Here is an 18,169-nt window from a genome sequence, read left to right on the forward strand (position 1 = left end):
TTGGCCAATTTAGTTTGTCTTAAAAGTTGTCAAATATAGCGACAATTTACTTACCAACAGTGGGGTGGTTATTATCAACGTGACCCGGTGGGCAGGTCTGTCACTCAGCCCTTTTTCACAGCAGAGCAAGACAGGATAGTGACTGATTTTCAGACATTTGCAGAGTTAAATAAGATCGGGGGATAAAATCGATGTCGCTTAAGATTCGACCAATGGCCGATCAATCGGTGCAACCCTAGTTTCAACTCACTGGAACTGTATCAGAATAATTAATTGGGCATATTGTTGCATTCAAATGTATAATCAATCATGCCTGAATTATTGTTTTATTTAAATAATTAATTGTTTTTCGAGGAAGAAACGTATGCACAATAATTTAGCATAGCTGACTTTTCTTAAAAGAAAGAAAAGAGAAAGAGGGAGTTCATCCTGAAGGCTACATCCAGTGACATCATCTTTTATGTTTTTATATATGATCCCATGTTTCACACTGTGTCTAATTCAGACTAATGTAGCCGACAGATTGCGGTGGACGGCTGGGCCGCTTAGCCGTTCGTCATCGCCTCTCTCTCTCTCTCCCTCTCCCTCTTCTTTTTTTTTATCCCAGCGTCCCTCCTGCGTATGCATATATGCGACGGTCTGATTTCATAACGCGGTGAGGAGGAAGAGAGGAATGGGGCTCTGAGAGGCGGATGAACATCAACCCCATCGGTCGGCTCACCGTGCAGAGCAGCAGCTGCAGCCGCCGTCTCCACCCCGCTGCTGTTCGCCGCCGGTGCCGCGCAGAGGAGATGCGCTATAGCGGAGGCTGCTGCTGCTGATGCTGCTGTTCTTTGCGTCTTGAGCATCATCGCCGCGACGGCCAAAGGGTGGGCACGGGGGGTGGGGGGAAATCGATCTCCGGAGCCAGGGACACACGGTAGACAGGACAGCAGAGGATGGAGTTCAAGCATCTGGTGGAGGCGGCGGAGAAGTGGTGCTCCGGGAACCCGTTCGACTTGATCTTCGCCGAGGAAAACGACGAGCGGCGGCTGGACTTCTACGCAGAGCCCGGCGTCTCTTTCTATGTGCTGTGTCCCGGCGGCACCGACACCTTTGTAAGTGGGCTTCTGCAGGGCCTTAACTTAGCTACTGTGTGTGTGTATGCGCGTGTGTGTGTGTGTACGCGCTTGTAGGAGTATATAGGCTGGGTAAAGGAGGTGGTGGTGATGGAAGCGGGATAAGAGGGGAGGGTGAGCAGTATGATGTCATTTCAGTCTGCCTTCACACCTCTTCTCTTAGATGTGTTTAATATTGTCCTTCCTCTTGTTTTATTTTTATTTTATTTTATTTTTTATTTTTTGCTATAAATTATTTCAGTATGGCTCTCTATTCAGGGCGGCATCGCCTTGGGGGTGACTAAAGCACTAACATTTTTTTTAGCTGCATTAAAAGGAAGAAGTCACCATCTTGTGTTTTGCACTGGATAGTAGACGTAGCATGTGATGCTACTTCAGTATTTAAATATTAGCATTATCAATTATTGAAACAAATGATTTTTGACATCTTTAGTGTATCTGCTACAAATGAACACAAGAAGTATGCTACAGCAACCTTCTACACTTTTACAACTTTGCTGAAAGTGAAATGCAGCAGCTTACTCTATACACCAGAGGGTTAGTTTTAAAACTAGCTAAATGCTGTTTAGCTAGTTTCCCAATAGGAATTCTTTTACACGCGAAACATTTACACTATGTGAGGCTCTGTATTAACCACAGGCGATGACGATCAATGTTGAAGTATTTTCCATGCATTGACCATACAGACAGAGTTGTAGTTACTACATGTAGTTGATTAGTTGATATTATGAGTGTTTGATCAAATCTCAACTGTTTAAACTGTAATTAAAAAGAGTGAATTCATTTTTTTATATCATGTTTTTTTTTAATTCTCTAAAAATATATTGTGAATTCATTGCATTTTATTGGTCCTTTAATTTATTTACTCTGCACTTTAGTCTTTCCTTTTTTGCTTTTGCATTTTCAGCCGCTGCACATAACTGTAGTCAGGAATCGTTTGATATTAGCTAGCATCATATTCTGGAATTGTTTGTTATTCCAAAATGTTCATTCTAACGATGCTGCAAATTATTCTAATGTGGCAAATTTTGATTAAGTTTAGCATTCGATTGGGGAAAAGGGATCAGTCAACTGGCCGACCTATTAGTCGGCCCCGATTTTTTTAATTTTGGATGACCGGCGATCATCCCAACACATGTAAAACCAAGCTATCCACTGATATCTAGCTCCATGATCGATGTGACCTGTCTCTGACTTTGGTATGTGCTAAAATCAAAATCAGCGGATCAGGGTTTCTCCAGAAAACTGCAATCAGTGCACTCATACATTTGATATAAGATGATTTTGTTAAAGTCTGTGCTGATTCTAGACAATAAGACAGGTCTTAACCTAACACAATAGTTGGATTTCATTCACAGTTTGATATTTATCATTAATTTGTGTTCAAGTTATGCATTTAAGAAGTCTATCTATCTATCTATCTATCTATCTATCTATCTATCTATCTATCTATCTATCTATCTATCTATCTATCTATCTATCTATCTATCTATCTATCTATATATCTATCTATCTATCTATCTATCTATCTATCTTGATTAAAACCATAACAAATGTGAAGATTTCAGGTCATTTTTCTTGTCCTTCAGAGTCACACAGATTAGCATTAACTTCATGTGAAGAATGATAATAACAACTGGCCAATCTCAAACAACCCTTTAAATCAATGCTGGCATTCAAATGCTTTATCAATGTTTGCACCCTTCCTGTTCGCAGCAGAAACATTTCTAATAGTCCTAAATAATAATAATAATAATAATAATAATAATAATAAAAACAAAGTCTTTGTGTTGGGCATAATAACTGCAGATTTGTTAACCTACAAATTGCAACCAAATTGTTCTACCTTCTATTATTATAATAATTTTTATATTTTTACACATGTAAAAGCCTTAATGGTGGAATCGGCCCTCAAAATTCAGCCTGGTCAGCCAGGCTAAGATGCACCACATCCTAATGGTGGACGCAGCACAGCCACAAACTGTTTCCTCAGAGCTGACTGTATGTCCTGCGGCCGTGTGATGCAGTGTTGGAGTTATGAGTCCTAAAGTCCCAGAAGCCCGATCTGCCCCTCCTCCTCCTCCCCCCACCGCTCAGTGACACGGGCCAATAGGGCGGGGGAGCAGATGGAGATGACCCAGGAGCCGGGGCGTCTGTTCAGTCAATAACACATTATGTCACACGGACCGTGCCTCTGTTGTGTTTGCACGCCTCGTCTGGACGTCGGAGTAGTGCCATGGTGGGGCGTTTAGATAGCTGCTGATGAAATTTAGCTGAGTCCCTGCGCCTGAGGCCCTGCTCTCCTTTAAGAAGCAGATTCTAATCAAAGCGAGTAAACAAGACAACAGCGGGTTCTTTCTGCGATCTGCTGTCTCTCAACAGAACCACTTTGGTCTCTCGTCCTCATGCTCTCCCTCCCTGCTTGCAGCTTTCTCCTGCTCTGTAATCTAATCCATGTCAGATGTCTTTGCAGCGCGTTCTCTCATGTACTCATCTCCGGCTACATGCATGGTCAGACGGTCAGAGTTCACTGCTGCGCAGCCTCAAACCCGCTGCAACAACACTACAGGCTGCACTCAATTTTCTCTTAATATTTTATGTGGAAATATTCACAATCACACCATATGCCACGGCATTAAATGCATACAGTACAAAAAATAAATACAATTCAAGTAGATTGCACCATTAGTCAAACATTTATGTAATTGTGTGTGGTAGTTGCATTTTGATCTAGACTCAAATTCATAAACAACTGCCAAATATCATCTAATTATTTTAAAATAAGGCATTTTACACAATTGCACTTCAAGAAAGTTAAATTAATTTGCACAGCTGTTATAAAAAGTCCTGACATACTAACCTGCATTTCAAGCAAGAAATAGGCCAACTGCAAAAGTGCTTACTAGTCTGGCAGCTTGTGCCGCCCAAGAGGAGAAGCCGCCCTGGGCACCTGCCCATTTTCAGAAAGCGCTATTTCATCTACTGACACTCATCAAACCTCCACTAAAGCCAGTGAAAATGCTACCTTGTTATTTTTTCAATAACGGATTCCAAAAATCGAAGTTTTTTTAAAGCACATTTTTGTTTAAGTAGAAGCATGCGGTTCAGATTAGACCAGAGGTTCCAAAACTGCGGGGCGCGCCCCCTAGGGGGGGCCCATACCATCGCAGGTGGGGGGAGGGGAGAAGCCGTCTGGATGGAAAAAAAAAAAAAAAAAGCATGAACGCTGTATGCCCTGGGTTTTTACCTTAGAATGGCCAACTCTCTGTCATTCCTATGTCAATTTGATACAGTAGAGGCTTCCACACTTCCCATATCTGTGTCCTCTGTTACTTTTATCAGCAGTTAAAACAGTTTAATCCGTTGTTAACATGTCGTAACCTGGTTTTCCGAGCCCCCTTTAAACGCAACATGAACGCTAAGACGCTCGCGCTGGGTTTACGCCTGTGCGGCAGCGAAGGAGACCTGCTGCTGCTGTGCGGAGCTATGCAGGTTTGTATTAGGATCATGGCAGCAAACCAGCAAAAAGCAAAGAACTTTTCACAGTTTTTCCCCCAAACTAACAGACTGAGTTGAGTAAAGCTGTTGGATGCAGGTAAAGTTAGCTAAATGGTGACTAGCTAATATCAATACATCACCTTAAGCTTAACTAGCCTGTAGGCTACTGGTGTTGTTGTCTATGTTCAGCTACATACATTCATTTCCCCCCCAAAAAAGTCAATTACCCACCCCCCTCCCCCCTGTTCTTAGAGACAGGGAATCTCTAAGAATCCTCCCCTCCCCCGCTTTAACAACGGATTACTGCTGATAAAAGTGACAGAGGACACAGATATGGAAAGTGTGGGAGCTCCTACTGTATCAAATTGACATAGGAATGACAGAGAATTGGCCATTTTAAGGTAAAAACCCAGCGCATACAGTGTTCATGTTTTTGGGGGGGGGGTTTCACCCAGACGGCTTCCCCCTCCCCCCTGCAATGGGCGCCCCACAGTTTGGGAATCTCTGATTTAGGTAATGGAAACGAAACGCACATAATTGCGCAATACCTTGTTGAAACAATAATTACTGAGATTATTTTTGTTCTTTCATTAATTTGAACACGTTTTGTTGATTTGTTTTATTTATTTATTTTTGTTCTTTAATAAAGTTACAAACGTTTTGATAAGGAGTCAGAGGAGGACGTGCTGGTCTCAGCGTCCTGGCGGCGTTCAGTTTGTCACCTAATGCCGAGATCAACTCAAAACTTTGCGCGATTGACGTATCGCACCGCTGCTCTAACAAAGCACGAACAGTTCAGAAACAATATGAAATGGGGGTGGGGGGAGCTATTTATTAACTGATTAAGTTGTGTTTTAGATTGTTCTTGAAAAACTAATCAGTCACGGCTGATTAGTTTCACTCACGTCTACACAGTGAACCCATTGATTTTTTACAGCAGACAGCCGCTCCCCCCTCTTACAGGTACTGCGTACCCCCGCTAAATCTTTTAGGGGTACGCAGTACCCTACCGTACACGCCTACTTTCACCCCTGACCTTAAGCTTGTTAACAAGTAGCCTGTAGGCTACTGATGTTGTTGTCTATGTTCAGCTATGTACATTCATTTTGCCCCCCAAAAAGTCGATTTGTAATGCTAATGCGGTTAGCTGTTGTCAGTCAGACCGACAAGAACATCATTACGTCATTAAAAGCCTAGTCTTCCATGTTTGAATATTTTCGCATTGTAAATCTTACATTATGAAAATTATGGTTAACAACTAAAAATAAAACCATTAAAAATAGATATGTAGTAGCGCATTTACTGACTGCAACCACATTTGTGTTGTCTAAATATTTGCTAGTAGCACTTGAGTTAAGTTTTGTGTATGAGAGGGAAAACAACGAAGAAGAGGCAGAGGAAGAAACCTTAGAGACTCATCCTGAGCTGGACTGATGAAAAAATATATATATTTTTTTATCTTTTACTTTTTTTTCAAAATCTTTCTCTTTCTTACTGCTTATTTAATGTCACATGCTGTTCTTATTTTTTTTTTCTTTAATTATGTAAAGCACCTTGAAATACCTTGCTGCTGAAATGTGCTATACAAATAAAATTTGATTGATTGATTGATTGACTATACGACGGTAATGGCGAAATTTAGCGACCATTTTGTGCCTAAAAGGAACATTATTCATGACAGAGCTTGCTTTCATAAGAGAGTGCAGAAAGACGGAGAGCCAGTCGAAGCATTCGTTAGAAGCTTATACGAGCTAGCACAATACTGTGAATTCGGAGGTACCAAAGATGAACAAATTCGAGACAGGATAGTGATAGGCATATTGGAGCGTGATGTTTCCCAAAAATTGCAGCTGGAGGCAGACCTCACACTTGAACGAGCTATCCAGATAGCACGCCAAAGCGAACAAATCAAACAGCAGAGCGCGAGTTTGCGTGTGGAGTATGCTGTGGACGGAATGAGTCAAGGAAGACGGCATTTTCACACTAAAAAGAGCAACAACGATGCACAATGGCAGAGAAAACCGGAGCTCGGTGAGTCCAAATATATCCTTACATGCCCTCGCTGTAATAGACAACATGGGAAAATGCAGTCATGCCCAGCTAAGAATAAGAGGTGCCGGAAATGCAATAAAACTGAACAATTTGAAGTAGTCTGCAAAACAAAAATGCTGAAAGAGGTGACAGTGGTGTCTGACAACCCAGCGGAGAGGGACGATATGTTTTTTCTTGGAGCAGTAACTAATACTAACCCAGCTATAACTGAGCAGCCAGATTCAGAAAATGAGTGGCTTGTAGAGTTACCTGTAAATGGCTGTTCTGTCCAATTTAAAATCGGCACAGGTGCAGACATTACGGTGATGTCACTAACTGCATTTAACAAACTGCCAAAGAGCCCAAGATTGGTCACAGCAAGTAAAATGCCACTTGTCACCAGCCCTGGAGGCGAAGTCCACTTTGTGGGTAAGTTTCTGGCCACAAGTCAGTTTAAAGGGCAGAAATACCGGTTCTGGGTCACTGTCATAAAGGGACCCTATGCACACAACCTGTTGGGAGGTAGTGTTGCTAGGAGGATGGGTTTGGTCAGAAGGGTCAACAACATAAACACAGACCTCCTAGGGGACATCTTTGGAGAAATTGGCCTGCTTAAGTGCGACCCTGTCAAAGTAGAACTGAAAGCAGACGCAGAGCCCTACAGCCTGAAAACGCCACTCCATGTTCCATTTCCCCTCTTTTCGAAGGACTATTAGTCGACTCAAGGGTATGTTCCGGAGGTGGGGAATTCCACTGGAACTGGTCAGTGACAATGCTACTCAGTTCACATCTACTGAGTTCCAGGACTTCACCAGAGAGTATGGATTTGTGCACACAACCTCTAGTCCCCATTACTCTCAGGCGAACGGTGCTGCTGAACGAGCAGTTCAGACTGCTAAGAACATCTTGAAGCAGCCTGACCCCCATTTGGCCCTGATGTGCTACAGAGCAACCCCTAGTACTGCCACAGGTGTGAGCCCTGCACTACTTATGACTGGAAGAGAGATTAGAACTACACTTCCGATGCTCAAGAGCAAGTTGCAAGCTGCTCTGGTGGACAAAGAACTGGTTCAGCAAAAGGATGACCAGACAAAGCGTATCGGTTCTTCCACGACCGCCATCACTCTGGACAACCACTTCCCACACTACAACCAGGACAGAACGTCAGAATAAGACTGGATGGTGAAAAAGGTTGGAAAACCCCAGCTAAAGTTATTGCCAAATGCAAAGAGCCACGGTCTTACATGGTGAAAACAGAGAATGGAGCTGTGCTATGACGGAATCGGAGACACCTGCAAGCTGTCCCACTTCCCACCGATCGACCAGATCAGCTGAAGTCACCTGATTCCCCAGTGGAATCAGGTGACCACCTGAGGAAAGCTGTCCTCAGGTGGACCAGCTTTCCACCTGAGGACAGTTCCGACTCCACGACCAGAAGTTCTGTTCAGAAGCAGCTGTGCCCAGATGTGGAACGTCCTACTACACTTGAAGGGTCACGGGTTACATCCAGGGGCAGAGTAGTCAAAATTCCTCTGAGATATAGAGATACTTAGTGAATCAAAGCCCTTTACTTCACCTGTTTGCTTCAGGTATCTAGGTGTGAAACCTATAGAGTTCAGAAATGTATTAAGTTCATTCTAATTTTGAGTTTTCAAGGACAGGGGAAAACATTTTTGCATGTTGCAGTTTGTTTCATTTCTTTAGAAGAGTAATTTGATACAAGCTAAAAAAAAAAAAAAAAAGGGGGGGGGGGGGGAGAAAAGAAGCAAATTGAAATTTTGAAAGAGCACTGGAACTTTGTAAGTCTAAAGATTCATATGTTGGAGTTACCACCAGTCTGCTAAAAGTAAATGAAACTTTTAAGTTTGTTTTGTAGGTTTGGTAGGAACAGCAACTGTTGAGGGCAGAATAATCCTTACGTTGCTGCGGACTGAGGGCAATCTACCCCAACGTCCTAGTGTTAAGAGATGCTATTTCTAACTTGTTAAGTATTTCTGCAAAGTATCCATGTAAGGGTTAAGCAAGCGGGTTTCACTGCTAGAAGGGGGAGATGTAGTGATATGTCACAGTTAGGCTTCCGTAGCCGGGGGCAGACTGATGAGCATGCGCTGTACATCCAGCAGTTGTATTGTGGCACTGGGACAAATAAAGCGGAGTTCTACGAGCTACACAAGGCGTCCATGTTCAGTTCTTCGTCAAAATAGCCGTTCATGACAATACCTCTGTCAGATTTAGATTTAAATAATTATTTAAATTTTACCATGATGTTTCTAATGACTGAACATACTAACATGTTGATAGTGGCCCAGCTGAAGTCAAAAGTCACCGTTTGGGAACTGAGTGGCTGAATTATCTCCTCAACATGTCACGTTCTGCAGACAGCTGGTAAAACATTCGACTGAAATAGGAAGTTGCAGGATGGTGGTTCTTGAAGGCCACAATTGTAGACACTTGCTATAGAGAATCTGTGGAGGAAGATTCTCTATAGCTTGTCTCCTTGGCTGTGACGGCAAGGACACATCCCAACCTTAGAAACTTTGAGCTCATGAAAAAAGGTGAATGTTTAAAATATTTGTAGACACATGCAAAAATGACGATAATACTTTATCACTGAAAAGGCTGTAAATTATTATCAAATGCTATTTTTATTACTATATATATATATATATATATATATATATATATATATATATATATATATATATATATATATATATATATATATATATATTACACCATAAACAAAGTCTTATTATTCAAACTTCTTTTCTGGTTTATAAATATTTGCGTAAAAAACTTTATCAAATGATAAGTTAACCTAACTCCGATCTACTCTTGATCTTATTTTTATTCTTAAATATATGAATCCATAAATGTATAGATTTATATGATCCATAAATATAAGGAATGTTTGGTGACCTAGAGGGATTATAACAGCAAATTGCTGTCTCCAGCTCTTTAACCTCCTCCTAATATGTTCTAATAGCTATTTTGTTTAATTATTGAGCTCTATCATCAGAGATAAACATTACCAAAAAGTCAGATAATAAGTAATACACAGTCACAAATTACAGTATTCTTTGTTTTCCTTTTACAAATGATAATAGTTGTTAGATACAAGTTGAAGAATTTGTTATTTATATATATATATATATATATATATATATATATATATATATATATATATATATATATATATATATATATATATAGTTTGTAATTATAATCTACGATTAAAAAACATTTCCCAGAAGAACATGTCAGGTCTCCCTACTGACCTAAATCAGATAAGCCTAAAATAACACTTCAGATGTCATAATTTTCAATACGAGGTAACCTGCGGCACAGTTCCTACCGCAAGCTTGACTGGACACCAATAATGCTGTTGACTAATACATAACCTAACAGCGTGACCTTTGGACTCTGATTAAAGGGATGTTAAGTACACAAAGCGTCATAGCTGCAGTGGTCCATCACACGCAGTTGTTTCCATGAAAGCCTTGACCAATTTCTTCAGGAGCGTCTTGGGTCTGATATCAGCCTATCTCTAGTCAGCGCTGATTTATTATGTTTATTGAAAGAGGTCACATATCTCAATAAGCAGACTCGATTACCGTCCATTGCAGCACATCTCAAGGCAGATATTGTTTTTCAGTGCAAAATAGCTTGAGCTGGACGACATTTTCACATCTTCCCTTGCAGCTCTGGCTGTACATTCTGGAAGGTAAACCTCCGTCCCAGTCTTAAGTCAGCCTTTAGCATGTTTCTTTCCAGGATTGCCCTCTACTTATGCTTCCCACAGCTTCCCATCAGCTTGGACTTGCTTTCCAGTCCATGCGGGCCAAAAAGTTACATTTTGGTTTCGCCTGATCCGAGCTCCTTCCTCCACGTTTCCTGTGATCCCTTCTTGAAACAAACATGAAACAAGACTTATTTGTGTGTATTTTTTTCAGCCCTGTTTTAAATTTCTTCACAAATTTTCGTGTGACACACATAAATTTATCTGACAGAGGCAACTCTTTGCTAGATTTTATTTAGTGGTATAAAGAGTATCATTTTCGTCACACTTCTTAGATTTTTACTCTTGAAAAGAAAAATGAAACCTTGAATTCTTTACTTTTCACTTCAGAGTTATGCACAACGTTGTTGCTCAACTGCATCAAATATGAATAAAATATATTGAAGTGTGTGATTTTTACGTGACAAAATGTTACATTTTAAAGGTGTTTTAATGCTTTTAAAATCCACTGTAAATAGATTAGGAATGGGCCAAAAAGAAAAAAAAAACTTGTAGATTTCTAGCATGAAAGTTGGCTTAAAAGTTGTATTAAAAGTTGGCTTTAATACTGAAACACTGAGTTTTGGGTAAACCACAAAGTAAACCAGATCCTTCTTTCTGAATAAAACCAACAAAGGGGTGGGAGTGTTATGAGGTAATGATGTATTTCATAATACTATCAGATGCTGCTATTTTTTCAAAAAGTGCTGCAATTACAGATTTATGATTTACAAGATGATTTAATGGTTTTACCCTAAGAATGTATTTTACAAAAACTAGGGATATGTAGTGTTAAATAACACTACATTGAATATCCCTAGTTTTTGTTTCACTTAAATCTGATATGTCCCTCATATTTTTTATGTTTTGTGCCGGTGTTTTTGTTGCTTTTAGAACGAAAGATTGTGTCTTCAAAGTTCCTATCTCCTTTGCTAGAGCTTGGTTGAAAATATGTTGTAAACCAGTGTTTGCGTGTGTGTGTGTGTGTGTGTGTGTGTGTGTGTGTGCGCATGTGCAGCATGTTTGGAGCGAGAGCGAGGACTGCCTTCCGTTTCTGCAGCTGGCCCAGGACTACATTTCCTCCTGCGGGAAAAAGACTCTTCTGGAGGTGTTGGAGAAGGTCTTCACGTCCTTCAGGCCTGTAAGGAAACTGAAAGCATGCAACTCACTGTGTCAGTTTGCTTCCTAACACACTGTCACAGCAAAGTAATTTCTGTCTGCTGAGTCTAAGTCGATTACAGACTTGATACATTCTGTTCTCTCTGCCCATAAAAGACACCATGCTGGACTAAACTCAAGAAATCTTTATAGGAACTTAAGCTTTAAAGCAACCATTTTTCAAATGTTTTCAACACCTGTGTGTCCTAGTGTTTATTACTATGGCAGAGGGTAGAATAAGACTTTTTTAATGTTTTGAAAGTGCAGGTTAAATATAAAACTAACCTGGTAAATACTTTTGAATGTGTTATGATCTCAGTTCATCCAATAATTACGCACAACCTTATTACTTCCTGCAATTTAGAAGTTACAAGAAAACACAATTCAAACCTGATAAATACATAATATCTTAAGACATTAGTAAGCCACACCTACAAACATACCAGACTGAACTGAATAACATATTTTTAAAAAGCAACTCTCTTCAATAGGGGAGAATTCTGCCAATTCTGATGCTTCAGATGAGCCTTTAGGTTTGGCAGTGGTGGTCCTTACACTGAGTTTTGAGTAAAGTCTCTTAAAAACTGTTTTAGAATTAGTTAAACAAGCATAAAAATTAGAGATGTGCCGATCAGGTTTTTTCCTGCAAATTTCCTGCCGATCACCCATGAGGGCCAATCACGGCCGATCACCAATACTGATCACATTTTTTTTTTTTTAATCATAAGCACTACCGGTTACATTATGTGGAAAAAGGAACCATGAATTCACCTTAATTTAAACAAAAACTTGTTTTTAATAACTTTTTCCAAGAACAAAACAAAACAGGCATTGTGCAAATTGTACTGGTAATACTATCTTTAACAGACTGAAAACATATGAAGACTCTGAAGAGGTTAAATAATGCAAAGAGTCTAAATAAAATCTCTCAACATTGCCAAAAAATTCAAGTATAAAACTTAACATTCAAAGGCAAATACAGGTTCCATTACAATAAACAATCCAGAGTTACTGAATGAAAACTTCCTGATAGCATGGGGGCTAGCTGATTACTGCTAGCTCTGATTGGCTGTTTCTGACTGAGCGGAGTAATTATGCAGAACAGGGAGGAGATCAATTATTTTTTCAGAGATTATCTGTCTCATGTTAGGACAGCGAAAGTTTTAATACGTATGTAAAATTTATCTTTTTTAAGTTAAATGCTGCAGCTTTAAGCAGAGGTTCGGTGTGAGAGTCACTACCAGGTGGAGCAGAAGCGGCGCTCCGTCTGTGAAATATTACTACCTGTAGCGTAGCAGCGGTTCAACAGCGAGAGCAGAACCAGCGTTTTACATCGCAGCTCGAAGACTTAAATAATTTTGCGGGTTATTTGTTTAGCTTTCTAACCGTCATGCTAATCCGGTTGAGTGTTTGTAGCTGAGCGCTGCTTTATCTGCTATCTGATTGCTCCATATGTCTTTTTTTTTACTGATGTGAGCCTCGAGGTACCCAAACTCTGTCAAGTATGGCATTGTTTTTATGCCATATTAAATTCGTCATGTTGGTGTATTTTGACGTGCTGTGCTTCAATTTTCCGCCGCAACACGCAACAGTCCCCATTCACTCAGTGCGTTATAGGTCCACACAACATTGCTTAGGATTTGTTGCTGCGCGTTTGCGCAGAGTGAAGGAAAGAGGAGACCAGCTGCACAGGCAGGCTGCGAAATGAAAGGTGATCCGTTTGTGTGATCGGCAACAAGGGACCGTGATCGACGATCACCGATCATACACTTTTTCACGGAAATCGGCCCATTATGATCGGTGGCCGATCGATCGACACACCTTTAATAAAAATAGTTTTGGAGGGGCTTTAAAAGCATTTTAGACAGCTGTTTAAAAAGCCTAGCTAAATCTTGTCACCTTTTAATTTCATTATAATTTGATGCTAAGCTAAGCTAAACTAATCCTCAGTCTGACGTAGCTTCATAGTCACTGTTTTATAGAGACAAGATAGTTACATTCTAAATTACCTATCTTGAATTAACCAAAGCTAATGATTTTACCAGATGCTAAACTGTTTAAATTTTGGGCCTATAGCCTACATTCGGAAAGAGTGATACTGTTGGCATTCTTGTCCACAACTGAGACATCGGAGCATTTGGGATGTTAGGGGATGAAGCCTTCAAGTGTTGTTTTCTCCTGTTAAAGATTTACCATCTGTGGATAAAGCTTTTGAATCAAACAATAAATTACCTCAATTATATTTTGACAGGCATTTTATTTGCCCTGATCTTATCCCTCTTTTATCTCCACCCAAATTGTTTCTGGAATGTTGGTGATGTTGCTGAAGCTCTTAAAAAGAAATCTGAAATTTGCTCCCCCTTTAAGAACTTATCTGTATTTTCATACATTATGGAGATAAATGATAATAAGAATTGGAAATCTCAAATATATTGATACTGAATTGTGAATAATTTACTCCAGAGTTATATGAATTAAGTTGTATTTCCAATATTTGTGGCTGTTTGTGATTTGGACAAACTGTCTCCTTTAAAGTATGAGATATTCTGGCTGTCCTCCTATCAGTAGATATGATATATGAAGTCTCATAACCTCATTTTCATACAATAAGTACAGCACAAGAGTTAGATTTTAGAAAACATCAGTTGTTTACATGTGTATGAGAAGTTCCCAAGAAAAGTATGAACACAAAGTCAATGCAAAATATTCCACTGAAGATGTCTGTTTTTCATATATAAAAACAGACATCTATGACAACAGATTTTTACCTGATTTTTTATATAAAAAAAATCAGGTACAAAAATAGACTAAAATGGCAAAATTCAAAACATCCAATACCAAACACCATTCTTAAATTTTGACTACAATATAAAAATACATCAATCTTAATCTATTTTTACCCTGTCTATCTATTGTTGGTATTTATGTCAAACTTTATACTCTACCATTACTACAAGTGGGCTTAAAAACAAATGTCCTGTCAAAGTTGTCTGCTCCAAAGAAGGGAATATGTGGAAAACAAAAAACAGTCTTGGTAAAACAATAAAAAAGCTTGCTGCACATTCAAACATTTTTTTATCATCAAACTTTGTATTAATTATATGAATTTCTCATACTGGCTCATCCCTACTGCTAACTCTCTACTGCCCCTCTCATTGGTCTTTCAGCTGCTAGGTCTTCCAGACATTGAAGATGACAGCTTTGAGCACTACCATGCAGACATGGAGGGGGAGCCTGGGTCCGACCACCAGCAGATGGGGGTCAGCCAGCAGTGACGACCCGCTGAGAGGACCCCCGAGCCTGGGCACGACTGCTCCTGAAGACCTGGGCCTTGATACCTTAGCTCACTTAACAGCACACACTCTTGCAAACTTATAGTTGACATGCTGAACTCTCACCACCTTGTTCTTGAATGTTTCAGTGGCTTTGCTTTCCAAAGACTGCACTTTGTTGACCTCCCCCACCCCATCCTTTTCTAAAAGACATACACAGAAGTTTCCATTTTCACATATATTAGGACTTTGTATTGACTTCCATTCATTTTAGTATAATGACATTTATGCCTAGACTTACCAACAACCCCTACCCTTACAATTACCAGTATATTTGCAACCCTAAACCCAACCAAAACTGGATTCACACCATACCTCTCAACCTAACTAATAACCCTAAAAAAGGGGGCCCACCCCACATGTAACTCCCCAAAGACTTTTGGCAACATTGGTCCCCTTGCGTCCTTTTTGGGTTATGGAGACAAAGACTCATGGGGACTTATGGGGACATTGGTCTCCATTTGTGTTTTTTTGGAGTTATGGGGACACATGGGGATGTTGGTCCCCCTGAGTCTCTTTTGGAATTATGGGGACTTATAGGGACATTGGTCCCCCTGAGTCTCTTTTGGAGTTATGGGGACTTATGGGGACATTGGTCGCCATAAATGTTTGTTTTAATTATACCAAACGATCCTAATTAGGCTACACAACCAAGTACAAACACAAACATATACACACACCACATGCTTTGGGGTTATGTGAGCTGTAGCCATGTATAAGTTATAATCATTCACAGTCTGGTTAGTTAAAGTTCCACAGCACAGCAATATTCTATCAGCTTTGTTATGCAGAAAAACATTCAGATGTTACGGCAATACACACCCCACCCTCCATGCCATCCCCGACCTGTGGAGCGAATGTGGCAGATTGCTAACTTTTTCAGCCAGTTTGACATAAATGACGCACAAATAACCAACATCATGGGGGAAAAACTGACAGTTTGTGGCTACGTGAAAGCAAAGGTCTAGCAGGTGCAGGAAAGAGAAAGGGAAGTGAGGAAATAACATGCAGTTAGTTGTGACATAGATTCACGCTAGCAACATCTAACATAAAAGCAGTCAAATAGGTTAAGGTGATTCCCTCGATGCAATCGCTCCTTTGTGTGGACTAGAAAACTCTACAGCTTTTCCCAGTAGCATGGATCATTTTAAAGTGTTTGTTAATGTTCGTAAAGCTGTGCATCGAAAATCAGTTACAAGTTGACGATCTTTTTGACCACTGTTGCTATCTTATGACTGTCACAATAATAGCCCGTGCTGCAGCTTTAATCCTTTCTTATTTGGGTGTCTCGTCGCCATGCGACACCCAGCCTCTTGAATGTTGTAGTCTTCCTGTTGGTCCAAGGTGTGCCTCTCTTCCTGGGCACCACCTGAGGAGATAACCATTGTAAAGCTTCCCAAAATCCCACTCTTTTTCATGAAATGTTTTCAATCTGTTGTCTCATTTAGGGGTTCTTCAGAATAGGCTTACAAAGGACACACCCACACACCCCTGGAGAGCATGGGAGGAAGGGGTAATTAGATACTGTTGACCACCCGGTTTGTATGGAACGCTATCAGGCCAAAAACTTGTGACTTTCATGTGCCTTCAATGTTTCTACACCATTTACTGGATTTAAGAGTTTGTGTAAACTACAGAAAATCTGGCGTGCCCTACCATAATAACAATAGATGAATAGTGTGCATTACCTGCAAGGTCTTTAGGCTTTTAAGAGTTTCCAAAAATTATCTTTGTTTAAAAAAAATTCTTAAAAGTTCCTAACTCATCCAGCATGTCAGGTTTGGTTGTGGAGATGTGATTAAAGCAAGTTAGCTACGTCTGACATACATGGAGTTGAGGATTACATTAGCAACGGGGGCCATGACATTGGTGCGTCATAGCTTCCTACACGAATAACTATTAGATTATACATCACACAGTAATATGAGCTTAAAATGACAACATATTGTTTTAAAAATTCATTAAAATAAAAGCTTGGGGCCCCTGAGTTTCCCTTGTTTCTTAGGTCTATCCAAGTCAGTAATGTTTCTTGAGTGTTGGTTGGTTGAAGGCAAATGTTGCTGATGTGTGCTTAATACACTGACAATATGCAAACACGTTGTTTCATGCAAACAACATATCTTTAACATATAAGTCACATGAAAAGTTATGTGTTTTTGACCCCTCTGGCCTTCCATAACACAACTTAAAGTTCAAATCTCAGTCAATGCACTGCAAGACTTCCTTTTGCTTTCTACAGCTAGGTCAACACAAAGGACTAACGGCTCCTCTGCCAAGTTACTTTGACTCGTAAATGTTTTATCATCATCATCATCATCATCATCATCATCATCATCATCATCATCATAATTTGCCTGTTTGAATGTTTTCCATGCAGTATATTCTCTGTCCTCTGATGTGTGTGACATTGGTCAATAAACGGTGTGAACTGAGAGTCTCTTGCCGGTGTGTTTGAGTGTTATTGGGACCAAAACGGACACGAAAGGACTTTTCAGGTTCCAGTTGAGGACCCTCGACCTACTGCCCTGCCAACAGCCTGCTAATGTTATTGGAGCTGACGTCACGTGGCACCTGACGGGCAGCCTCGCGGAGCTGCGTCAAGGTGGAGGAATAACCGGATGTAAAGGTTGGCTTTCAAAATAAAGGTATAAAGGTTGGAAAGAGTGCTCACAGTAGTCCAACTTCCATTATTTTCCTACAGTTTTTATACAGATCCAAATTTTCCAAACATCACATGATGAGCACTTTACATAATTACCACATTACATAAGAAGCCATTAGTCATGATAAAGAAAGCGAAGCGCACAACACAACTTTATACCAATGCTATTTTTTTACTAAATTTGGGGCTTTGTATAGCTACTTTTAAATGGAATAACATCCTTCTGTTATATATTCAAGCTGTTTTTTATTTGCAAGTTGTCACGCTTCATTTAATAGTATCTAACCAACTTTGATTGCCCCTTGCAACATGCAGGTGTAGTTTGTAAAGTTACAAGTAATGTTTCATTTTTTTAGTCAGAATTTCTTCGTGTTTTTAATTCATTTATAAATGTCACAGTTTCAAAATAATATTTTATTAGCAAGCTAAATATTTAGTTTGAAAACTAAATATCACTCCAAATTAAATATTTAGCTAGCAAGTAGCTTCAAACTAAATATTTAGTTAGCAATTTATTTCCAATTATTTCAAAATTAAATATTTAGACAAGGTAAATATTTATCCTCCAACTTAGCTTGAAAATATTTAGTTA

General features: G+C 39.8%; 1 protein-coding gene across 1 annotated transcript; it reads left to right on the forward strand.

The window, feature by feature from the left end:
• Nucleotides 1-425: 425 nt before the first annotated feature.
• Nucleotides 426-17,349, forward strand: mturn (maturin, neural progenitor differentiation regulator homolog (Xenopus)). The gene is made up of 3 exons (XM_015009660.2): nucleotides 426-1,097; nucleotides 11,444-11,566; nucleotides 14,751-17,349. The coding sequence occupies exons 1-3, from the start codon at nucleotides 939-941 to the stop codon at nucleotides 14,856-14,858; spliced, it is 390 nt and encodes a 129-aa protein (XP_014865146.1). The 5' UTR covers nucleotides 426-938; the 3' UTR covers nucleotides 14,859-17,349.
• Nucleotides 17,350-18,169: the final 820 nt, after the last annotated feature.

The sequence above is a fragment of the Poecilia mexicana genome, unplaced genomic scaffold, assembly GCF_051168715.1.
Source record: "Poecilia mexicana isolate PSO_F unplaced genomic scaffold, ASM5116871v1 scaffold_11, whole genome shotgun sequence".
In the NCBI taxonomy this organism is placed as follows: Eukaryota; Metazoa; Chordata; class Actinopteri; order Cyprinodontiformes; family Poeciliidae; genus Poecilia; species Poecilia mexicana.